The 25,935-nt window shown below is 39.4% G+C and overlaps 1 protein-coding gene across 2 annotated transcripts; it reads left to right on the top strand.

The window, feature by feature from the left end:
* The first annotated feature begins 9,329 nt into the window (after nt 1-9,329).
* Nucleotides 9,330-25,583, top strand: MRPS14 (mitochondrial ribosomal protein S14). Of its 2 annotated transcripts, XM_061160765.1 has the most exons (4): nt 9,330-9,453; nt 23,603-23,761; nt 24,733-24,849; nt 25,230-25,583. In XM_061160765.1, exons 1-4 carry the CDS (start codon nt 9,409-9,411, stop codon nt 25,410-25,412), a joined length of 504 nt encoding a protein of 167 aa, XP_061016748.1. In that variant the 5' UTR covers nt 9,330-9,408; the 3' UTR covers nt 25,413-25,583. The 2 variants fall into 2 exon arrangements, with proteins under 2 accessions (XP_061016748.1, XP_061016750.1); XM_061160767.1 differs by lacking the exon at nt 24,733-24,849.
* The last annotated feature ends 352 nt before the right edge of the window (nt 25,584-25,935 follow it).

Raw genomic sequence — 25,935 nt, 5'->3', positions numbered from 1 at the left:
CCGGGAGTCCCACAAGCATCCACTGTCCTGCAGCTGGTGGCCGTGCTCACTGAGAGCTGAGCTCTCCCCTGGCTCCTCCAGCATCCGGGGTCTACCTCAGAGACGCTGAAGAAGGAATTCATAGGGCCTGGACTCCATCTCAGGCCTCTCCAGTGGACCCTGAGCTCTGTGCTTAGCACCTGTGGGAATGACAATGGAAGGATAAGACCCCCTCTGGGCAGGGGAATCTTGAAGATCACATCCAGGTTAAGAAAAAACAGACACTAATCACCCCTGCCTCCGGACAGTATCTATCTGGATGTAACCACAGGCTTATCGGTTATTAACTGGTTGGAATATAACCGCGGGCTTATTGATTATTAACTGTTTGAACACATAACACGTGAATGATGGGGTTATTGTGATTGTATTTACCCTTCCTTTGTAAGCCTCAAGGGATTTGGGCTGGTGGGTTTGGACATGTATACATGGGGTATAAAAGATTTTCACAAATGCTGGTCCGGGTCCTTGGCTAAGAGAAGACTCTGCCTTGGGCCCGCCGGCGTAATAAACTGCACTCCACTATCTGCATTGTCCTTCTGAGTGAGTTTGTTTCCCGGAAAGCATGGCTATAACAACACCCCAGGCCAAGAGGTGAGAGGTGCCTGAGCTAAGCTGAGCCAGGTGCTGTCTGACCGCTCCTGAGCTCCACTTTACATCTCACTAAGTTTAACTGCAGCTCTTTCCTCCTTTACGAACAAGGGGCCCTACATTTTTATTTTTCACTGAGCCCTACAAATCATGTGGCCGGTCCAGCTGTTGAGCCCTACAGAAGAGGCAGGTGTTAGTTGCTCAGTCATGTCCGGCTCTTTGCGACTCCATGGACGGTGGCCCACCAGGCTCCTCTGTCCATGGAATTCTCCAGGCCAGAATACTGGAGTGGGTAGCCATTCCTTTCTCCAAGGGATCTTCCCAACCCTGGGATCAAACTCAAGAGGCAAACTCAATTGCAAACGACCTGATGATAGGCAACAGGTCCTCATTGTATTTGGAGAACAGTGGCGGGGTGTGTGTGTGTGTGTGTGTGTGTGTGTGTGTGTGTGTGTGTGTGTGTGTGTGTGTGTGTGTGTGTGTGTGTGTGTGTGTGTGTGTGTGTGTGTGTGTGTGTGTGTGTGTGTGTGTGTGTGTTTCCCATTTGCTGGCCGGCCTTGGCCCTCCAACGTGCCTCTACCGCCACCTTGTGTTCAATCCCGTGCATAGCATGCAGCTCCCGCAGGCAGAGCTGCAAGCAACTGCTTGCAGAAGCGCTCGGGCCACTGCACTCCACAGCCAAGCTGGTACACCAGTAGGACTACTGTTCAGCTGGAGGTGTCTAATAAAGCTAGACTATCCACACCCACCATATCAGAGCCTGGGTTGAAAACGGTTGTGTGTGTATGTGTGTCTGTGTGTGCCTTTCTCCCTTCAACCTCCAACCCTTTCTTTTTTTTCACCCCCACTTTCTTCCTCTTTGTTGCTCCTCTTGCCCTTCCCTATACACGGACCACTGAAAGCCCAAGAAGTCTGATTCTTTTGACAAACCATATCCAGCTTTCCCCATGGGGGAGGTCCGGCCCTGGAGGCCGCTCCAGGAGAGCGTCGTGAATGGGAAGCACTGCAGGGGTGAAGCAGGAAGAGTGTTCAGCTCCTAGGAAGTTGCCGAGTCAGCCTGTGCCAGACAAGGTCCCTAGGCACAGGCAGACACCAAGGTCAACATTCTGACTCTGCAACTCCCAAGGCTACAGTCAAGTTAAGCCTGTTATTTACCAATTACAAAACAATAAAAAGGAATACTTGGGGCTTCCTTGGTGGCTCAGTGGTAAAGAATCTGCCTGCCAATGATCCCTGGGTCGGAAGACCCCCTGTAGAAGGAACTGGCAACCCACTCCAGTATTCTTGCCTGGGAAATCCCACTGGACAGAGGAGCCTGACAGGCTACAGTCCCTGGGGCCACAAAGAGTCAGACATGACTTAGAAACTAAACAGCAAAAAGAATAATTGAATAATCCTTGCCCCTCGCCAAAAAAAAAAACAAAACAGAAAGGCAAAGGAAATGATCAGTCCCATATTAGGTACAGACTAAATGCCAAAGGAACAACCTATGTGAGGGTCGACACTAAGGAGTCGGAGAAATGAAGGCCAAAGGCACAGTGAATGACTGAATGACTGGAACTAAACAGGAAGGAGTGGGGCATCCCTGGATTCCTACTCTGCCTGTCCCCAAGAGTTTGCACGGGCTATCCCCTAATTAAGACCAGATCATGGCCTTTCCCTCTGAGAAATACATTTTTCAAATATTTTGGGTGAAATAATAGAGGCATGAAAAACAAGGACAGGTTGATATTTTTAAATCAACTTCAACATTTCTGTGTATATCATAAGGAAATTGAAAAAACATTTCAAACATAAATATAACCAGTAATCTAGTTACTCACCTATTAGTGTTAGTATTCAAGTGTATTTCCTTCTTCACCTTTCTTCGATCTAGCTGTATATCTGTGTATCTAACCTATAAACATGCCTATATCTTTGAATATATATCTAAAATTTTGGAACCCATCAGATTTTTTAAAACTAGAATTATAACATGTTATTTCTTAGTTCATTTAACTCTCCCCCTACTGTTAGACTTTTAAGTTATTTATTTGTCCTTATTATAAATAACCCCAGGGTATGTGTCTTTGTATATAAATTTTAGAGTTACTCAGTATGTCTTTGGGACACATTCCTAAAAGTGGTACAACTGGGTCAATATAACAACTTTGAATAGGCTCTTGCTAAATTATTTTGTAGAGAAGTTATACCAGTTTATATTTCTACCACTAGGATATGAAATTCCCCATTTCCCCATAACCATAACAACACTGAACTTTTTTTTTAACCTTTGTTAATTTGCGAGATTGAATTGTCATTGTTTTAATTTGCATTCTCTTGGAAACTAATGAGGATGGATACTTGTTATTAGACATTTGGAGAATTGTCTACTGAGATTTAAGTTCAGAAATATGTTCACCTGTCTTTTCTTCTATTTTAAGGCTTTGTTAGCATTTAACTCTTTATCTAAAATTTAGTTTGATAAATGGTAAGTGGTAAAGATATAATTAAAACAGTTTTTCCCAGGTGTTCTTTAACAGTTTTTCCATCATCACTTGTTCAGTGATTTTTATGCTTCCCTTAATATATAACAAGTTGCAATTATACTGGGATTTCTTTCTGACCTGTCTAAGCTAGTTTATTTACCTGTCTGTTGATTTTGGCATCAGTATCACACTAGTTCAATCACAATGGCTTTATAATATATGGCGTTTTAATATCTGGTAGAGCAAGACTATTCATTATTTTTCCTCTTTGAAAATTTCATAGCTTTCTAACCTCCTTCCAACCCCACTTGGTCTTTTATATAAATTTTAGTATTGAGAAAATTTGCATTGAGGGCTTGGATTGAAATGCCACAAAATCTGTTCTTTAACCAACTGATAAGTTTATAAGTAAGGATCCCATGACAGTACTCCAGGCTTTGTCCCTGAACTGTTACTTCCCCATTGCTGAGTGAGGATTGGTCATCGACCGCGGCCTGGGACTAGCTCCATGAGCTCAGCGAGTCGTCTAGGCTCTCTGTGCCTCAATTTCATCATATATACAGTGATTCTTGTCATTTTATAGAATCAGACATCAACTAGCACAGTCTCTCACAAACAAACCTCAAAACATTTAACAATTAAATTTTAATCTTTTTACTCCAAAAGTAATTTTTAAGTCTTCTCTAAAGGAAAGATTATATGGGAAAAAACAAAGGCAATAAAACTGGCAACAGTGGGTATCTTCAACTACATCTAAGTTTATCATGCTGAATTGCATCAGAAGGAGAGGGATTTTTTTTCTGTCATCCTACCTCACACACATACACCATAGTACATGATAGACATTTAATACATGTTTGTTGAATGAACACTGTGGAAAGAAGTGAAAGGCAAAGGAGAAAAGGAAAGATATACCCATGTGAATGCAGAGTTCCAAAGAATAGCAAGGAGAGATAAGAAAGCCTTCCTCAGCGGTCAATGCAAAGAAATAGAGGAAAACAACAGAATGGGAAAGACTAGAGATCTCTTCAAGAAAGTTAGAGATACCAAGGGAGCATTTCATGCAAAGATAGGCACAATAAAGGACAGAAATGGTATGGACCTAACGGAAGCAGAAGATATTAAGAAGAGGTGGCAAGAATACACAGAAGAACTATACAAAAAAGACCTTCACGACCCAGATAATCACGATGGTGTGATCACTCACCTAGAGCCAGACATCCTGGAATGGGAAGTCAAGTGGGCCTTAGGAAACATCACTATGAACAAAGCTAGTGGAGGTGATAGAATTCCAGTTGAGTTAATTCAAATCCTAAAACATGATGCTGTGAAAGTGCTGCACTCAATATGCCAGCAACTTTGGAAAACTCAGCAGTGGCCACGGGACTGGAAAAGGTCAGTTTTCATTCCAATCCCAAAGAAAGGCAATGCCAAAGAATGCTCAAATTATCACACAATTGCATTCATCTCACACGCTAGTAAAGTAATGCTCAAAATTCTCCAAGCCAGACTTCAACAGTATGTGAACCGTGAACTTCCAGATGTTCAAGCTGGATTTAGGAAAGGCAGAGGAACCATAGATCAAATTGCCAACATCCACTGGATCACTGAAAAAGCACAAGAGTTCCAGAAAAACATCTATTTCTGCTTTATTGACTATGCCAAAGCCTTTGACTGTGTGGATCACAACAAACTGGAAAATTCCTAAAGAGATGGGAATACCAGACCACTTGACCTGTCTCTTGAGAAATCTGTATGCAGATCAGGAAGCAACAGTTAGAACTAGACATAGAACAATAGACTGGTTTCAAATAGGGAAAAGAGTACATCAAGGCTCTATATTGTCATCCTGCTTATTTAACTTATATGCAGAGTTCATCATGAGAAATGCTGGGCTGGATGAAATACAAACTAGATTCAAGATTTCCAGGAGAAATATCAATAACCTCAGATATGCAGATGACACCACCCTTCTGGCAGAAAGCAAAGAAGAACTAAAGAGCCTCTTGATGAAAGTGAAAGAGGGGAGTGAAAAAGTTGACTTAAAACTCAACATTCAGAAAACTAAGATCATGGCATCTGGTCCCATCACTTCATGGCAAATAGATGGAGAAACAGTGGAAACAGTGACAGATGTTATTTTGGGGGGCTCCAAAATCACTGCAGATGGTGAATGCAGCCATGAAATTAAAAGACGCTTACTCCTTGGAAGAAAAGCTATGACCAACCTAGACAGCACATTAAAAAGCAGACACATTATTTTGCCAACAAAGGCCCATCTAGTCAAAGCTATGGTTTTTCTAGTAGTCATGTATGGATGTGAGAGCTGGACTATAAAGAAAACTGAGTGCCGAAGAATTGATGCTTTTGAACTGTGGTGTTGGAGAAGACTCTTGAGTCCCTTGGACTGCAAGGGGATCCAACCAGTCCATCCTAAAGTGTTGGGAACCACCGGGATGCACGCAGTCCGTGACAAGATCATGGGACGAGAGAGGAAACTGCAAGGCAGCTCTTCCTCACATGGGGCTGCCCCGGGGACCCAATATGTCTCCTCCAGAGCTGCCTGGACAAGAAAGGAACCTGCAAGGCAGCTCTTCCCCTCGAGGTTGTCCTAGGGGCCCGGTAATGTCCCTTTCTTCCTTCTGTCTTACTGTTGTTGGGCTTTCTATTAATTTTTGGAAATGATAATATATAGTAATAAGGCCTCGCTGGAAAAGTCCAAGCCTTTTTGGAAATGCTTAAGATTGCTCTGGCTCAGGACACGACCATAAACATCAAGTCATAAAAGAAAAGGACACAGGTATAGTTTGGCTGCTTGCTTAAAAGATTATAATGTTCTAGACTAGAAAAGAGTAGAGGTATTTAGATTTAGAAGGAGATATACTGCTTTAGTTTACTTGCTCCTTGGTTGAAAGGGTTTTCCTTATTGCTATTTCCTTGCTGCTATTTGTTCATTGTTTCCCTTTCTTTAAACAACATGGGATATTACGGGTATTTTTGTAAAATTAGAAAATGGGGTATATAGGATTTTGATAGAAGATTTATATTAACCAGCTTTACTGCCATTATTTTACTATTAATAGAGGTGTTTTGCTATTTTAGAGGTGTTTTTGCTGTTTAATAGTTAATCGTTGTAAATTGAGATTTTGTAGTTTCAGGTAAAGAAAAATATCAGGTTTTTCTCATGGTACTATTTTCAGAAATGTCAAACATGTGACTATAACCCTTCCCATGTATTGTTTTATTGTTCAAAGAATTTACACTATACCTGAGATTTGTGAAACATTGTTTTTGTTAGAGTAAGAATGTTAGGCCATTGAGGCAAGAAGATTATGTATGGGACATTTAAGTATAAACTCTGTAATCGTAAACGTTCTAGATGAATGCTTAGGGGGAAAACATGGGAAAAAAATATTGATGGAATCATAAACCAATATCTGATGTAATATGTGGTGACTTAAGGGGGAGGTAACATTCATTCTATAAAAACTGAGCTATCCTAAAAATAAAAAAAAGAGAAAGCTACCTCTTCTACGCAACGTCTGTGTGTGTGTCTGTCTGTCTTCTTCCTCGCTGACGCCACTCATCCCTTGGGTACTCCTGGTCCTGCCGGGGCTGGACCACGGGACTAAAGGAAATCAGTCCTGAATAGACATTGGATGGACTGACGCTGAAGCTGAAACTCCAATACTTTGACCACTTGATGCAAAGAACTGAGTCATTGGAAAAGACCTTGATGCTGAGAAAGAATGAAGGTGGGAGAAGGGGACGACAGAGGATGAGATGGTTGGATGGCATCACCAACTCAATGGACATGAGTTTGAGTAGGCTCTGGGAGTTGGTGATGGATAGGGAGGCCTGGCGTGCTGCAGTCCATGCAGTCACAAAGACAACTGAGCAACTGAACTGAACTGAACTGAAGGAATAAATGAATGAATGATGATGGTTCTCCTGATCTTAGAATTCCAGAACAGTAAGGTCAATAGCCATCCCCACTTTTTGTCAAATAGCCAGGGAGAATTGCTTTAACCTCTTCTAAGGAAAAACAGGCTAATAACACACTAATACTGTTTAAGATATCACTCAGTTCAGTTCAGTTCAGTCGCTCACTCCTGTCTGACTCTTTGCCTCCCCATGGACTGCTGCACATCGGGCCTCCCTGTCCATCACCAACAGGGTGCAGGGGGAATGGGAAGTTACTGGTTAATGGGTACAGAGTTTTGGTCCGGGAAGATAAAAATATTCTGGAGATCTTCGGTGATGAATGTTTGTACAATGACATGAATGTACTTGATGCCATTGAACTGTACACATAAAAATAGTTAAGATGGCAAATTTTATGCTATGTATATTTTACCACAATTTTTTAAAAGTTACAAAGCTGTTTAAAGATGCTGTCAGAATTAATTTTACAGAAAGAAAGCAAAAGACTGCTGCATATAAAGTTGGCTCACCTATTTTGTTAGCTGATCTTGTTACTATTTTGGCAACATCACTGAGCCCAAGTTCATACTGCTCACCACACAACAGGCCAATAAATCAAGAGATAAGTTATTGAGACAAGGAACAGCGACGTTATTCAGAAAGTTGGCAGACAAAGAAGGTGAAAACTAGTGTCCCAAAAAACTATCTTCCTGAAGTTACAATTTAGGCTTCTTTAATACTAAAACAGGAGGGGGTTGTCTTGGCTCTAGCGACTCCAGAGTGGATATTTCTTCCTTCCTTCAGTCATTCACAGATGGGCCTGATCAGGATGTTTCCTGTGAACTAAATAAAGTTTTTTTAAGCTTAATTCTCATCATCCGGAAGACAGGGTTCCCAGAAGTATGCTGTATGCTTAGTTATGCAGTCCTGTCCAACTCTGTGCAATCCCATGGACTGTAGCCGGCCAGGTTCCTCTGTCCATGGGATATTTTTTCCAGGCAAGAACACTGGACTGGGTTGTCATTTCCTCCTCCAGGGGATCTTCCCGACCCAAGGATGGAACACAAGTCTCCTGCATTGGCAGGCAGGTTATTTACAGCTAAGCCATCAGGAAAGTTTCAGAGAAACGTGCCATTATGTATAATTTAAGCTTATAGGTAGCATCCCTTTAGTGATTAACTTGTAATAGAATACAAAGGTTCTTCCAAATTACAATTGCAGAAGATAACCCTCAGCTGTGGGGCGAGAAAAGAAAGGTTATTAAATGCGCTAGAGTTAGGACTAGATGCCTGTTTGACTCTGGTCCCTGAATTCTCTGATTCTACCCTAATAGGAGCTCATGCTGGTCTTTCCTGCCAGCTGGCCTCAGTCAATCCCTCCCCAGATCATAAGCCATGTTCCAAAAAACTTGAACCTCTAAAGAAAGGAGTCTGCACTCAACTTCCCTTTCCAGAAGACTCCTGTCCAATAATGTAGAGGTAAATGGCACACAGGAACATCGATTCATAAATCAACGCCATCTATCAACATACTAGCTTTGCCAAGCGAACACATACTTACTCCTTGATACTCGTCTAGGAGGACAGTAGGTGGCTGGTACTTGCCTCACTTGCTATACAAAGGAGCCCCACAAAAGGTTCATTCCAGACCCAAGGACTTTTGTTATAAACATAAACTGAAAGTTCCTTGTACTACAGACTGAAAACAGCAGTTTTAACAAAACGGCAGAGCTCCGCGCTACCCACCCCCTGCTCCGGGAAAAAAATTTAAAAAACGATTTAAGCGTTTTTCACCTAAAGTTTTAATACACAATATACATATTTTAAAATATATATAAGTCCTAGACATTCATGGAACTACAGCATTGCCATTAACAACATGATTATATGACCATTATAGCTGAGAGAAAAGAGAGATCTGCAAAATTTACAGGAGGAATGAGGAAGGAAGAACCGGACAGAGGAAGAACTGGGCGTAACTGTGGGCTTCTAGCAAGTAGCATCCTAAACTACCGGAGGATACAGGAGAAGCAGGTCGAGCGACAATTTAGAGAAAGAGACATTGGTGACAATGAACAGATAGGTAAGAAAGGGTGAAGAAAAGGAGGTGAACGAGGACAAAGGTTAAGAGGTTGTGTAAGCCGCTCAAGAAGGGAGGAACAGGTGAAGAGCGTCACAGTCCACTATCAGTATCACAGCTCCGCTTCCAGATGGTTATTTTGCCCAAATTCCGTTGAACACCGCGAGAACGCTAATCTAATTAACTATCCCCGCCTTCCCGAACGCTAAAGACCCGCCCCCTGCGGCCCAGGTCCCGCCCCTCGTGTCCTCGCTGTCTGCGGCAGTGTTAATAAAGTTGCAGCGGTTTGACATTTGCGGTCGACAAGATGGCTGCCTCCATGCTCGGCTCTCTGCTGCGGATCGTCCGGCAGGTCTGGCTCGCGCCGTTATACCCTCCTTCCCTTCTCCCCTGAACTTCCAAACACACAGGTCCTCCCTCCACTGTTCTGTCACCAGGAGCGCCCAGTGCAGACCTGTTCCAGGGTTCTCTCTCTGTCCGCTTCCCTCCTCCGGCTTGATACCGGGGAGGGCCGAGCTGCAAATGTAAATTTGTAAACTTAGAGCTTTTTTGGAAACATAGAGCTTAGGGTTATTTGTAAACTTAGAGCTGACTGGTGTTGAAAGCCTGCAGACTGCCTCCAATTTACGAGTGTAGGTGGAGACAGAAGGTGTTTGAAGAACGAGGCCCCCCAAACCTCCCAATGTTAAAAAAAAGAGAAGCCTAGCAAAAGAGACTTGAGCAGAGCGAGGGAGGAGAGCGTGGTGGCAGCGAGTGGGGAACTCGTTAAAATCAATTAAAAGGAGGGCTGAGAATTGCCTGTTGGGTTTGCGTGCGTGCCTGCTCAGTAGCTTCCGATTCTTTGCGACCCCATAGACTGTAGCTCGCCGGACTCCTCTGTCCATGGTATTCTCCAGGCAAGAATACTGGAGGGTTGCCGCGCCCTCCTCCAGGAGATCTTCCTGACCCAGGGATCAAACTGGCGTCTCTTGGGACTCCTTCATTGGCAGGCGGATTCTTTACCACTGCGGCACCTGGTAGCCCCTCTGTTAGGGTTAGCAGCGTGGAAATTGTTGGAACCTGCATCATAGCAGTTTCGATGGTGTGGTGGGGGTGAAAGTATTAGAGACAGAATAGGAGGAAAGAAATACATTGTATCTTTCCTACAAACTACACAGATTACAAACGTAGACTAACCTTTGAAGACGTTTTGCTGCAAAAAGGAACAGAAAATTGGGTCAATAGCTGAAGAGGAGGTGGGTTAAGAGTGGGTGTTTTGTGGTGTTTTTTATTTTTAATGTGACAGAAGTCAGTGCGTGTTTCTGTGTCAAAGGGAAAGATTCTGTAGAGGGGGTAAAGTAGATAATGTAGGAGAGGGAAGAATTGCTGAAGCTGTAACTTGTGTAGGCAAGAGGTGGTGAGTTTAGTGTTAGATTATTTGGTCTTCAGAACATGAACAGTTAATCTGTAATGGTGTTGTCCAATAGAAATAAAATGCCAACCACATTTGTAACTTACAATTTTCGAGTAGCCAGATGAAATTAATTTTAATCAAATTAATTTTAAAGCAGATGAAATTAATTTTATTAAAATATTTTAAATACGTTTATCAAAAATATTGTATTTCAACATGTAATCTCTAAATATAATGTGTGAGATCTTACATTCTTTTTTTCATGCTAAATCTTCAAAATCAGGTTTGTATTTTACACTTAGAGTACATCTTAGTTTGGATTCTAAACGTTCCACGATTAAGATGGAAAATGTAGTCCTATCAAAACTAAAATTTTTTAATGTTTGCCTTGCTTATGTTTAGTTTTTTTAATTAAAATTAAATAAAATTTAGAATTACATTCCTCTAGTTACTTTTCAAGGGCTCACTAGTCATGTGTGATTAGTGGCTACTGTATTGGACAGAGCAGATAGTTAATAGGAAGAGGGAATGTAGTGCATATGATTGCAGATGTTTTTTAAAAAATTTATTTTGTTGAAGTAGAGTTGATTTACAATGTTATGTTAATTTATGCTGTGCAGCAAAGTGATTCAGTTGTACATATTTTTTCATATTATTTTCCATTATGGTTTATTACAGGATATTGAATTTAGTTCCCTATGCTATACAGTAGGACCTTGTTGTTTTTCCATTCTATATATAATAGTTTGCATCTGCTAATCCCAAAGGCCTTATCCAGCCCTTCCCCATGCCCCCTCCCCCTTGGCAACCACAAGCCTGTTCTATATATCTGATTATAGATGCTTTTGATTTCATAATTGAAGAGAAAGTGAAGTCATCAGCTAAACATGGGGATGTGGGAGCAGGTGTCAGGGATTTAAAGAAAGAAGAGATGGTGTAAAATAGTCAAGAGTAGATCAGAAGAATAGTGGCAAGAATTAGAGCCAATAAGGTGAAGTGAAAGAGGGATCAGGGAGTTGAGGGTGTATGGAAGACAATATTGTGTTTATAGACCATGGAATTCAGGTGGCTCAGACTGTAAAGAATCCGTCTGCAATGTGGGAGACCTGGGTTTGATCCCTGGGTTTGATCCCTGGGTTGGGAAGATCCCCTGGAGGAGGGCATGGCAACCCATTCCAGTATTCTTGCCTGGAGAATCCCCATGGACAGAGGAGCCTGACAGGCTACAGTCCATGGGGCAGCAAAGAGTCGGACACGACTGAACGACTAAGCACACAGGAGATAGGAAATCAAAAGCTGAGAGACAGGTGAAAAGCTGGTAGGAGCAACGGATTAAAAGTTCCAGAGGGGCTGTTATTAGGGTGTTAGAAGAAACATGCTAGAAAGAAGTGATAGAGTATGAGATACACACAATTGGATGATAGAAAACTTTCACCCACTGGGAATAAAAGACCTCCGGCATGGAAGTGAATAGGAAAAGAAGAGTGGAGGACAAAATGAATGGAGGAAAAGAGTTCGAGGAATGGAGAGATCAGGATAAAATTTCACCTGTGTTGAGATCACCAGGAATTAAGACAGGAGGAGTGACAGCCAGGATTGACAGTGAAAAATGAAAGGGAGTGGTGGGGGCTGTGGTAGATGACTGCAGTGGTGGAAGAATAACCCAGCGGCACGTGAGTCACAACTTCCTTTCAGGAAGGAGGGACAGTCTGGAAGCTGCAGTAAAGAGCAAGAAAGCTTCCTCCCAGCTGTGGGAGAAAAAGAGCTATAGGGAAAACTATTGAGCAAACATCTGGAGGAGTTGTTAAGAGAAGTTGAGGATTTAGATGATATTGATGATGGTAGACCATGAGTTGAAGACAATCCAATGGAATAGTTTTAGGAGATGGACAGGGGTGAGAGAGAGGGGTAGGTTAGGATATGTACAGAACAGAATGGAAGCAATCTTAACATGTAAAGCACTGTTATAAACTGGTAAGAAAATACAATATAATAGAAATGTGGGCAGAAGAGATGTAAGAGACCAGTAAATGTTTATTTTAAAAGTGTACTGCCTTTATAATCAGAGAAAAAAGTTGTACAGAAAGAATAAAAAGTTCTTTGTTTTTTCTTAAATAAATAGAAACCTGTTAGGAGACGGTAGAGAGAACATTATTTAGGGATAGTCTGGAAAAGAATTGAAGGGGAAAATATTAAATTTTGCTTTCTAATTCTCTTTTGCTTTCAGTTTCATAGGTAACAGCAGACATTGCATTGCCCCTTCAGAATTGTTTCTTTCAGCCAGCATGACCTCCTTGGACCTTACCACTCGATCTTGTCCATTTCCTCATTTGGTTTGGAAAAACTTCATCTTCTCTCCCTTCCCCCGCTTCCTAACTGTATCAGAATTCTGTCAGGCCTTCAAAGCCTTGCCTAAGCCCTCTTTCCATGACGCTTATTTCCAGCCACTGTGACCATGGTACTCATTTGAGTCAGTTATGAATGAAATTTCAATATCGATTTGATACATGCTGTCTTATTTCCAGAGGATGATTTTAGAGTTGTCGTATTTCCCCTTGAGACTTTGAAGCATTGAAGGCAGTTTATCTTTTGTTGATAGGTTGAAAAAAAAAAAAAAGATTATCTTTCTAGTCTAGTAGTCTCATTTTCAGCTTTATATTCTGTATCATGCTGTACATGTATTTCTAAAACGGCAGTTATAAGAGGCCATCATCATTCCCCATAGCTGTAATGTAATGAACATACAGTATCTGCTCTGGTTTGGGAAAGACTTGAGTTTCTAATGGCCTATACTCTGCGTGTACCATTAGAAGTGTTGGCTCTCACCATGTAAACATGTGACAATGAGGAACCCTCTGTCTTGTTACTGGACAACTCACGCTAAGAAATGAGTTCTGAGTGACAATTTCAAAGTACCCATTGACCCAGCAGTTCTGCTTCCAGGAATTTATCCTACTGATATATACAAATATATATGAAATGATTTACATAAGACATTATTCATTGCAGCATTGTTTATAATGATAACTGGTGAGGTATGGTCTAGTTATCCACCAGTAGGTCACAGGATAATAAATCATGATGCATCTGTGGGGAGGAAGAAAGTTCTCAGCTGGAGCCCTTGTGTCAATAGCAAGAGAAAAGCATACAAATTTGTAAGTTTTACCCAACACAGGAGTTTTCATAAGGAAAGCCGAACCAAAGGAGTTAAACCTAAGTGGGTTTTGTGCAAGGGTTAATGAAGCCTGGTAAGTCATGGGAAAATGTGGTAAGACTAAAGGCATGAGCTATGTGTAGAAAACTAAAGGAAAGTTAGTGTGGCCTGTTACTCAGATTCTTCTCAGTGTTCCTCAGGCTTCAGATATAAGGATGCTTCTTTTATACCCTGGGTATACAGAGGAACCCTCTCGTGAGGGTCTTGTGACCTGTTTCAGGGGAAGGGTCAGAAAGTCCTTCATGCACATACTGTTTCTCAGATTCCTTTTGCTTGAAATAAACAGTATGCCAAAGGAGCCCTATTTTGAGATAGTGTCTCCTGAACCTGGTCACTTCCATATAGTGGAATATTATGCAACCTAAAACAATATGGAAGCTTTTAAACATGGATATAGAAAGAGCTCTAAAATCTATTGTTAAATGGGAAAAAAAATGGGTAGGGAAACAAACATGGGAGAGGGAGTGTGTACGTGTATTTTATAGGCAAAAATCTCTGGAAGGCTACAGAAAAGAAATTAGTAACTGGTTACCTCTGGGATAGGGGTATGGTCACTGGGCAGGTAAGGGATGATGTGGGAGGATGAATCCACTTTGTGTCTTTTTTTTTATTATTTTTTTTTATTGAACTGTAGTTGATTTACAGTATTGCTTATATTTGGTGTTGTGTGTGTGTGTTCCTTTTCTTAATTCTTTTCCATTATAGGTTATTACAAGATACTGAATATAGTTGCCTGTGCTATACTCTAAATTCTTATTATTTTATACATGCTAATGTGTATCTGTTAATCCCACACTCCTAATTTATCTCTTCTTCCTCCCTTCCACTCTGATGATCATAAGTTTGTTTTCTGTATCTGTGAGTCCACTTCTATTTTGTAAATAAGTTCATTTGTATCATTAAAAAAAAAATTCCATATTTAAGTGATATCATGAGTCTTTGATTTTTTTCCTTAAAATGATGATCTCTAGATCCATCCATGTTGCTGCAAATGGCCTTATTTCATCTTTTATGGCTGAGTAATATCCCATTGTGTGTGTGTGTACACCCCACATCTTTATTATCCATCTGTGAGGGACACTCAGGCTGCTTCCATATCTTGAATATTGTAAATAATGCTGCTGTAAACATTGTGGTGCATGTATCTTTTTGATTTAGAGCTTTTTCCGGATACATGCCCAGGAGTGGAATTGCTGGATTATATGGTGACTCTTTCTAGTTTTAAGGAATGTTTTCCATAGTGGCTGTACCAATTTGCATTCCCACCAACAAAGGAGGAGAGTTCCCTTTCCTCCACACCCTCTCCAACAATTGTTATTTGCAGACTTTTTGATAGTGGCCATTTTGACCTGTCTGAAGCGATACCTCACTGTCGTTTTGATTTTCATTTCTCTGAGAATTAGTGATATTGAATGTCTTTACATGGACAGAGGAGCCTGGCTGGCCATGGTCCATGGGGTCGCAGAGAGTCAGACATGACTGAAGTGACTCAGCACGCACACACATGTACCTGTTAGCCATCTGTATGTCTTTGGAGAAATGTCTATTTAGGTTTTCTGCTCATTTTTTAATTAGATTAAAAATTTTTTTATTGGAGTGTAATTGATTGACAGTGTTGTGATAGTTTCTGCTGGACAGCAAAGTGAATCAGTTATGCATATACATATGTCCACTCTTTTTTAGGTTCTTTTCCCATATAGGTCCTTACAGAGGATTGAGCAGAGTTCCCTGTGCTATGCAGTAGGTCTTTATTAATTATGTATTTTGTATATAGTTACGTGTATGTGTCAATTCCAATCTTCCAATTTATCCCTTCCCTCCACCCCCCAAACCGTAAGATTTCTTTCTACACGTGACTGTTGTATAAATAAGTTTATGCGATATTTTTAGATTCCACATATAAGTGGTATCACAGGATGTTTGTCCTTCTCTGTCTAACTCACTTCACTGAGTATGACAGCCTCTGGGTCCATCCATGTCTCTGCAGTTGGCAGTATTTCATTCTTTTTTATGGCTGAGTAATATTACATCATACATATATACACATATATGTACCACATCGTCTTTATCCATTCCCTTGTTGATGGACATTTAGGTTGCTTCCATATCCTGGCTATTGTAAATAGTGCTGCAGTGAACATTGGAGTGCATGTATCTTTCTGAATTATGGTTTTCTTCAGGTATATGCCCTGGAGTGGAATTGCTGGATCATATTGCTGGTAATTCTGTTTTTAGATTTTTAAGGAAACTGCATGCTGTTCTCCATAGTGGCTGTACCAGTTTATGTTCTGACCCAGCAGTATAGGAGGGTTCCCTCTTCTCCACATTCTCTCCAGCATTTACTATTTGTAGGCTTCTTGATGATGGCCATCCTGACTGGTATCAGGTGATAACTCATTGTAGTTTTGATTTGCATTTCCCTGAGAATTAATCATGTTGAGCTTTTTGTGTGCTTTTTGGCCATCTGTATGTCTTCTCTGGAGAAATGTATATTTAAATCCTTTGCCCATTTTTTAATTGGGTTGTTAGTGTCTATGTTAGTGAGTTGTGTGTGCTGTTTGTATATTTTGGAAATCAAGCCTTTGTCAGTACCATCACTTGTGAATGTTTTCTCCCAGCCCATGAGTTGTCTTTTTGTTTATAGGTTTCCTTTGTTGTGCAAAACTTTATAAGTTTGACTTGGTCCCAGTTGTTTAGTTTTGTTTTTATTTCCATTATTCTAGGAGATGGGCCCAAAAACATATTGCTGCAATTTATGTCAGAGACAATTTATGTCAAAGACTGTTCTGCCTATATCTTCCTCTAGGAAAATGTAGCAGTGCAACTTTTCCTGGGACCATTTCCTGGAGAGATTGTCTTTTCTCCATTGTATATTCTTTGTTTGTCCTAGATGAATTCACCCTAGTGCAGGGGTTTATTGCTGGACTTACAGTCCTGTTCCATTAATCTGTTTTTGTGCCAGGACCATATTCTGTTGATTACTGTAGCTTTGCAGTATTGTCAGCAGCCAGGGAGTCTGATTTCCTCTATCTCCATTTTTCTTGTCAAGATCACTTTGGCTATTCAGGGTCTTTTATAATTCCAAACAAATAAAAAAAATTTGTTTTAGTTTGTGAAAAACACCACTCATAATTTGATAGGGATTGCATTGAGTCTAAAGATTGCTCTGGATAGTATTAGTAATTTTCACAATAAAATTGTTAATTTTCACAATATTGATTCTTCCAATCCAAGAACATGGTATATTTTTCCATGTGTTGTGCCATCTTCAGTTTCATCAAGGTCTTACAGTTTTTGAAGTACGGGTTTTTGCCCCTTTTGGTAGGTTTTATTCTTGTTTAGTTGTGTTTTTTTAGTTTATTTAGTTTATTCTTGCTAAGTTGTGTCCAACTCTTTTGAGACCCCATGGACTGTAGCCCACCAGGCCCCTCTGTCCATGGGACTTCCCAGGCAAGAATACTGGAGTGGGATGCCATTTCCTTCTCCAGAGGATCTTCCTGATGGTGGGATTGAACCCATGTCTCCTGCATTGGCAGGTAGGTTCTTTACCACTGAGCCACCAGGGAAGCCCTCAGCAGATTTGAAGTGAACTGAAAGGGGCTCAGTTGTGTCTGGCTCTTTGCGATCCCATGAGCTATACAGTCCATGGACTTCTCCAGGCCAGAATACTGGGGTGGATAGCCTGTCCCTTCAGTGCATCTTCCCAACCCAGGGATCAAACTCAGGTCTCTCACATTGCAGGCAGAGTCTTTACTATCTGAGCCACAAGGGTGGTATTTTATTCTTTTTGATGCAATGATAAATAGGGTTGTTTTCTTAATTCTCTTTCAGATTTTTTGTAGTTAGTGTAGAGAAATGCAACAGATTTCTGTGTATTAATTTTCTATCCTGCAACTTTATCAAGTTCATTGTTGAGCCTCAGTAGCTTTCTAGTGGCATCTTTATGATTTTCTATGTGTAGTATCATGTCTTCTGTAAACAGTGGCAGTTTTACTTCTTCCTTTCTGATTTGGATTCCTTTTTTTCTTTTCTGATTTGGCTAGGACTTTAAAATTTTTATTGACTATTTCTGATCTTACAGGAAATGTTTTCAGCTTTTCACCATTGAGTATGATGATGTTAGCTGTGGTTTTATTGCACTGAAGTGTGTTTTCTCTGTGCTCACTTTCTGGAGAATTTTTATCATAAATGGATGTTGAATTTCTTTTTCTTATTTAAAAATTATTTGTTTTTAACTAGAGGATGATACTTTACAGTGTTCTGTGGGTTTCTGCCATTCGTCAACATGAATCAGCTGTGGGTGTACATACGTCCCCTCCCTCTTGAACCTCCCTCCCACTCTAGGTTGTCTCCGTGCACAGGTTGAGCTCCCTGCATCATATAGCAAATTGCCCCTGGCTATCTGTTTTACATATGGCAATATATATGTTTCAGTGCTACTGTCTGAATTCGTCCCACCTTCTCCTTTCCACGCTGTGTCTGCAAGTCTGTTCTCTGTGTTGCTTCTCTATTGCTGCCTACAAACAGGGTCATCAGTACCATTTTTCTAGATTCCACATATATATGTGTTAATATACAGTATTAATATTCTGACTTACAGGCTCTAAGTTCATCCACCTCACTTGAACTGACTCAAATTCAATCCTTTTGTGGCTGAGTAATATTCTGTTGTATATATGAACCACAACTTCTTTATCCATTCATCTGTCAGTGGACATGTAGGTTGCTGCCGTGTTCTGGTTATTGAAAATAGTCCAGGAGTGAACATTGGGATACATGTGTCTTTTAGAATTGTGGTTTTCTCAGGGTATATGCCCAATAGTGGGATTGCTGGGTCATATGGTAGTTTAGTTTTTAAAGAAATCTCCATATTGTTCTCCACAGTGGCTATATTAATTTACATTCCGACCATCAGTGCAAGAGGGTTTCCTTTTCTCCACATCCTCTCTAGCATTTATTGTTCATAGATTTTTTGATGGTGGTCGTTCTGACTAATGTGAGGTAGTACCTCATTGTAGTTTGATTTGCATTTCTCTAATAATAAGCAATGTTGAACATTTTTTTTTCATGTGTTTATTAGCTATCTGTATATCTTCTTTGAGAAATGTTTGTTTAGGTCTTCTGCCCATTTTTTGATTGGGTTCTTTGTTTTTCTGATATTGAGCTGCATGAGCTGCTTGTATATTTTGGAAATGAATCCTTTGTCAGTTGCTTCATTTGCAATTATTTTCTCCCATTCTAAGGGTTGTCTTTTCACCTTGTTTATGGTTTCCTTTGCTGTGCAAAAATTTTTAAGTTTAATTAGATCCTGTTTGTGTATTTTTGTTTTTATTTCCACTACTCTAGGAGGTGGGTCATAGAGAATCTTGTTGTGATTTATGTCAAAGAGTATTCTGCCTGTGTTTTCCTCTAGGAGGTTTGTAGTTTCTGGTCTTACATTTAGGTCTTTAATCCATTTTGAGTTTCTCTTTGTGTACAGTATTAAGAAGTGTTCTAATTTCATTCTTCTACATATAGCTTTCACAGCACCAGTTATTGAAGAGATTATCTTTTCTTCATTATATAGTTTTGCCTCCTTTGTCAAAAACAAGGTGCCCATAGGTACATGAGTTTATCTCTGGGCTTTTTATTTTGTTCGATTAGACTATATTTCTGTTTTTGTGCCAGTACCATACTATCTTGATGACTGTAGGTTTGTAGTATAATCTGAAGTCAGGAAAGTTAATTCCTCTAACTCCATTCTTCTTTCTTATGATTGCTTTGAGTATTTGGGGTCTTCTGTGTTTCCATATGAATTGTGAAGTTTTTTGCTCTAGTTCTGTGAAAAATGCCATTGGTAATTTGACAGGAATTGCATTGAATCTGTAGATTGTTTTGGGTAGTATAGTCATTTTCAGTGTTTATTCTTCTAATCTAGGAACATGGTATATCTCTCCATCTGTTTATGTCATCTTTGATTTCTTTCATCCATATCTGATAGTTCTCTGAATACAGGTCTTTTGTCTCCTTAAATAGGTTTATTGCTAGGTATTTTATTTTCCTATTGCAATGGCGAATGGGATTAATTCCTTAATTTCTCTTTCTGATTATTCATTGCTAGTGTATAGTAATGCAAGGGATTTCTGTGTATTGATTTTGCAGCCTGCAACTTTGCTAAAATTACTGATTAGCTCTTATAATTTTCTGATAATATCTTTAGAGTTTTCTATGTGTAGTATTGTGTTATCTGTGAACAGTGAAAGTTTTACTTATTTTCCAGTCTGGATTCTTTTTATTTTTCTTCTCTGATTGCCATGGCCAGCATTTCCAAAACTATGTTGAATAACAGTGGCAAGAGTGGGCACACTTGTCTTATTACTTATCTTAGAGGAAATACTTTGTTTTTCACCATTGAGAATGTTTGCTGTGGGTTTATCATATATGGCCTTTATTATGTTGAGGTAGGTTCCTTCTGTGTCCATTTTCTGAAGAGTTTTTGTCATAAATTGGTGCTGAATTTTGTCAAAAGCTTTCTCTATCTATTGAGATTTTCATATGATTTTTATCTTTTAATAATGTGGTATATCATATTGATTGACTTGTGTATATTGAAGAATCCGTGCATCCTTGGATAAACCCAACTTGATCCTTAATGTGTTGTTGGCTTCTGTTTGCTAGAATTTTGTTGAGAATTTTTGCATCCATGTTCATCAGTGATACTGGCCTGTGATTTTCTTTTTTTGTGATGTCTTTATCTGGTTTTGGTATCAGGGTGATGGTGGCCTCATTGAATAAGTTCAGAAATGTTCCTTCCTCTGCAATTGTTTGGAATAGTTTCAGAAGGATTGGTGTTAACTCACCTCTGAATGTTTGGTAGAATTCTTCTGTGAAGCCATCAGTTCCTAGACTTTTCTTATTGGCAGTTTTTAAATAATTGGTTTTATTTCAGTATTAGTAATTTTCTGTTTCCTCCTGGTTCAGTCTTGCGAGATTATACCATTCAAAAAATTTGTCCATTTCAATTAGGTTACACATTTTATTGGGACATTGTTGCTCATACTAGTCTATTATGATCCTTTGTATTTCTGTGGTGTCGGTTGTAACTTTTCCTTTTTCATTTATGATTTTACTGATTTTGGCTCTCTCCCTTTTTTTCTTGATGAGTCTGAAGATTTGTAAATTTTGTTTATCTTAAAAAAAAAAAAACCAAAACCTGCTTTTACTTTCATTGCTCTTTTTTATTGTTTAGTCTCTTAATTCGTTTGTGCCCTGACTTTTATGATTTCTTCTACTAACTTTGATTTTTATTTCTTCTTCTTTCGCTGGTTGCTTTAGGTGTAATGTTAGGTTGTTTATTTAAGATTTTCTTGTTTCCTGGGATAAATTTGTATCACTATTAACTTCCCTCTTAGAAGTGCTTTTGCTATATCTCATTTTCATTTGTCTCCAGATATTTTCTGATTTCTTCTTTGACTTCTTCAGTGATTCTGTGATTGTCTAATAGCATATTGTTTTATCTCAGTGTGTGTGTGTGTTTTTCCATTTATTTGATTTCTAGCTTCATAGCCTCATGATAGAAGATGCTTGATATGATTTCAGTTTTCTCAAACTGACCACCGTCTGCTCTGTGCCCCTGCATGGGATCTATCCAGGAAGATGTTCCAAGTGCACTTGTAAAGGATGTGTATTCTGTTTTGGGCTTGAATGCTCTATAAATATCAGGTCTGATGTGTCATTTAAGGCCTGTGTTTCGTTATTTATTTTCTGTCTGGATGATCTATCCAGACAGATATTTGTGGGGTGTTATAAGTGGGGTGTTATACCCCATTGATATAAGTGGGGTGTTAGTGTCCCTCACTATTATTTTGTTACTGTCAATTTCTCCTTTTATGTTTTTAACATTTGGCTTATCTATTGAGGTGCTTCTATGTTGGGTCAATATATATTTATAGTTGTTATATATTATTCTTGGATTGATCCCTTGATCATTATATAGTGTCCTTTGTCTCTTGTAGCCATCTTTAAAAAGTATATTTTATCTGATGTGAGTATTGCTATTCCAACTTTTATTTGATTTCCCCTTGCATGAAATACATTTTTCCATCCTGTCTCTTTCATTCTGTATTTCTTGAGAAGTGGGTCTCTCATCAACAGCATATTTATGGATCTTCTTTTATATTCATTCAACCAATCTATGTCTTTTGGTTGGAGTATTTAATCTGTTTACATTTATGGTAATTGTCGATATATATATTCTTACTGCCATTTTGTTTACTGTGTTGGATTTGTTTTTGTAGGTCTTTTTTCTCCCTTTACTCTTTTGTTCTCTTGTGATTTGATGACTGTCTTTAGTGTTATATTTGGATTCCATTTTCTTTTTTGTATGTATATTATAGACTTCTGGTTTGCTGCAATTACCATGAGGTTTTATATTGGAATGTGTATTTATACGTACTTGTTGTAAGTTGACCTCTTATTTTCTAATGCACTTTAGGTACTCTGCATTTGTACTCTCTTCCCCTCATGATTACTATTCTTTATTTTATATTTTACATCTAGTTTTGTGTAACCCTTAACTGCTTGTTGTGGATACAAATGGTTTTACTACTTTTGTCTTTTAACCTCCCTACTAGCTTTATGCATGGATGATTTCCTACGTTTATTGTACGTTTACCTTTACCAGTGAGTGTTTCCATTTTGTCATTTTCTTGTTTCTAGTTGTGTCCTTTTCTTTTCTGCCTCTTGAAGTTTCTTAAGCAGTTGTTATAAAGCTGGTTTTGTGGTGCTAGATTTTCTTAGCTCTTGCTTGTCTATAAAGCTTTTGATTTCTCCGTCAAATCTGAATGAGACCCTTGCTGAGTAGAGTATTCTTGGTTTTAGGTTTTTCTCTTTCATCACTTTAAGTACATCATGCACATTCTTCTGGCCTGCAGTTTGTGCTGAAAAATCAGTTGGTAGTTTAATGGGAATTCCCTTACAAGTCATTTGTTGCTTTTCCCTTTTAAGTCTGTCCTTACCTTTAATTTTTGTCATTTTGATTACAATGTGTTACGGTATATTTCCTTTGTGAATTAATCCTGTATGGGACTCTCTCTGCTTTTTGTACTTGGGTGTCTGTTTCCCTTCCCATATCACAGATGCTTTCAGCTATTGTTTCTTCAAATATTTTCTCAGACCCTTTCTCACTGGGATCCCTATAATGTGAATGTTAGCATGCTTCCTGTTATCCCAGGGGTCCCTTAATCTGGCCTCATTTCTTTTCATTCTTTTTTCTGTTACATGGCAGTGATTTCCACTCCTGTGTCTTCCAGTTTACTGATCCATTCTTCTGAATCATTGAGTCCACTACTGATTCCTTCTATAGTGTCCTTCATTTCAGTTATTGCATTCTTTAATTCTGTTTCATTGTTCTTTGTATTTTCTAATTCTTTTTTGAAAGTTTATAATTTCTTGCTCTCTGCATCTGTGCTCCTGCCGAGTCCTTTGATTGTCTTTACGATCATTACTCTGAACTGTTTCTTGGGTAGATTGCCTACCTCCACATCACTTAGTTGTTCTTATGAGGTTTTATCTTGTTTCTTCGTCTCAAATATATTCCTCTGTCACCTCATTTTATGTCAAGTGCTGTTTGTATTTTATGTATGTGGTAGGTTGGTTACGTTTCTTGACTTTGGAGAAGTGTTCCTCTGTAAGACATCTTTTGCATCCCAGCAGTGCTCACCCAACAATGGCCAGGGGCCAGTTAGTCCCAGGGTAGTGTCTGGCCTGAATTTGCAGATTATTCTGTGGGTTGCGGAACAGAAATTTTCTTTCTTTGAGGGGCTGGTGCTTGTCCCCTGGTGGGTGGAGTTGGGTTTTGATCCTCTGGCAGATCCTGGGTCTGACTCTCCTTCACTTATTCCTTATCGCCTTTAGATGGTTCCTTCATCAGCTTCAGGCCAAGTTCGAAGTTACTATGTCAATTGGAGAATGTTGCGTGATGTAAAGAGAAGAAAAATGGCCTACGAGTATGCAGATGAGAGGCTACGGATCAATTCTCTCAGGAAGAATACTATTCTTCCAAAAAACCTTCAGGTTAGCTAATTAGGATGAGTATCTGCCAGAAAATCATTAACTCAAATCACTTCATACTGTTTGTTGTAACTTAGTATACTTTGTGAAGACTAGAATCTAGTTTTCTTGGTCAACATAAACAAATACCATTGAAACTTTTGATTAGTTTCAAATGAAAAAATTATTCATTCTTAACTAGCCTTTCAGCCATTTCATTAGGTGATACTTAAAAGGTACTGAGGCATGGTGACCACACAGAAATTGGATAGTTATTTTGACCCATGGTGTGTCTCTAGTTCATCCCAGTCTTTCAGCATGCCCAGCATATGACCTATACTATTCCTTATCGAAGGCCATCCCTAAGCCTGTTTCTGAATTCCTTTACCCATGAGGTGGCCTTCATATAGGTTTAACTTCTTGTCATACTGTTTAACTTGAAAAAGAGAATGTCAGCTCAGGCTTCCTGAAGCATAAGTCCTGTACCAAATTGTTAGCATAAAATACCTGTATTCAAGAGTCTTATCAGAGACTATAACTCATACTCAAGGCCATGAAACTTATCAAAAGCTCAGAGTAAAAATTATTTCATTCATTTAAATTTGAAGAATAATATACAGGCTCTTCATTATCATGGATTCTTTTTAAATCTTATCTAAATTCGGCCAGATAAGCAGAAAATGGAGTGCCTTGGACCACTGTGTTACAGCTTTTATTGTAATGGCATTAAGCTACTTGCCTATATTTAGGCAGTAATAAGTGGCTCCTGAGAAACAAAGCTTAAGATGTTAGGGAGGACAAATTTATGAAGACCTCCATGAAGAGTCTCCAGTTTGAGAACCATCAATAGATGTGCAGAGCCTCTGTGAATCCTGGGAACTTATATGGCTGTTTGTTGCCTGCCAACTAGCTTACAAGGCGAATTTCTGTCCCAGTGCTAATGAATTTACAGGCTCTCACAGAATGCTCTTTTGTTTCATTTTCCCTTTGCCTAGTTTCCTCGTTTGCTATACATATCGATTTTCTCAGTGAAGCTGGGACAGTCATTTGGGGAGACAACAGAAGTGCATGCATGTATTTTCCAAAAGAGAAATGAGAATGTTATCCTTGAGGTGAGGGGCTGAAAGGAGGGAGAGGGAAGGCTTGGGTACTGATACTGTTTCTTAGGCTAGTTGCTGGTTACACAGCTGTTTTCTATTGGTGAAAACTTTTTGAGCTTTACACTTACAGTTTGTGGATTCTTGATTTTGTTTGTTAGGTTTCAATTTAATTTTGAAAAATTACATTGCGAGTATGTCAAACAATTCTGTCATTTTTCTTTTTGGCCTGTTTCTACTCAGTAAAATTCATCATGGTATCCAGGGTTCTTTTGCCAAACTTGGCTGCATTGATGAATCTAGCCTTTTGTGTTCTCTTCCTCTGAGCATTGACTCATCATCTAGAATTAGTAAATGCATGTGATCTGTGTGAATAATGTTGTGACTTCCCTTAGGAGGTGGCTGATGAAGAAATCGCTGCCCTTCCCCGGGATAGCTGCCCTGTTAGAATCAGAAATCGATGTGTTATGACGTCCCGTCCACGAGGTGTAAAGCGGCGCTGGAGGCTCAGCCGTATCGTCTTCCGTCACTTAGCTGATCATGGGCAACTGTCTGGGATCCAGCGAGCAATATGGTGATCATCTCCAGAAGCTACTGACCTTGCAGGAAAACCATTTAGGCAAGAAGAGACTTTTCTAATAGATAAAAACCTGATTTTTATTTGAGTGTTCTGTCAGTGAATAATATTTTTCTAAATATATTGTTCCCAAGCATAGTGCAAAGAGTAATTAAAAAAAACTTTGTGAAAATATGTTCTGTATGGTTGTCTTTTCCTTCAAGTTCAATCTTTTAGCAACATGTAAGTGTTCCTGTATTTTTTTAAAGAGCGTTACTTCATCCAGCAGTATTATCTTGCTCGTTGACATGTAGCTCATGTGTGGCAATTATTAATCCTGGGCTGGCTACCCAGATCTGCACAGCTCACTTTTAGTTGGTTGTGAAGACAGACAGTACACTGGAAGGTAAATGTGATGTTCTGGATTATCTAACTAATCTTTGTGTGATGGCTGAACCAAAAGAGAATCACTACTTGTTTTCTTGCTCCATCTTCAAGGCCTGAAAACCTATCCCAGGAGGAAAAGTCCTGCTGGAATGGTATGT

The sequence above is a fragment of the Dama dama genome, chromosome 14 (genome assembly GCF_033118175.1).
Source record: "Dama dama isolate Ldn47 chromosome 14, ASM3311817v1, whole genome shotgun sequence".
Taxonomy (NCBI): domain Eukaryota; kingdom Metazoa; phylum Chordata; class Mammalia; order Artiodactyla; family Cervidae; genus Dama; species Dama dama.
The sequence above is the reverse complement of the archived record's forward strand: the minus strand, read 5'-3'. Positions and strand labels throughout refer to the sequence as shown.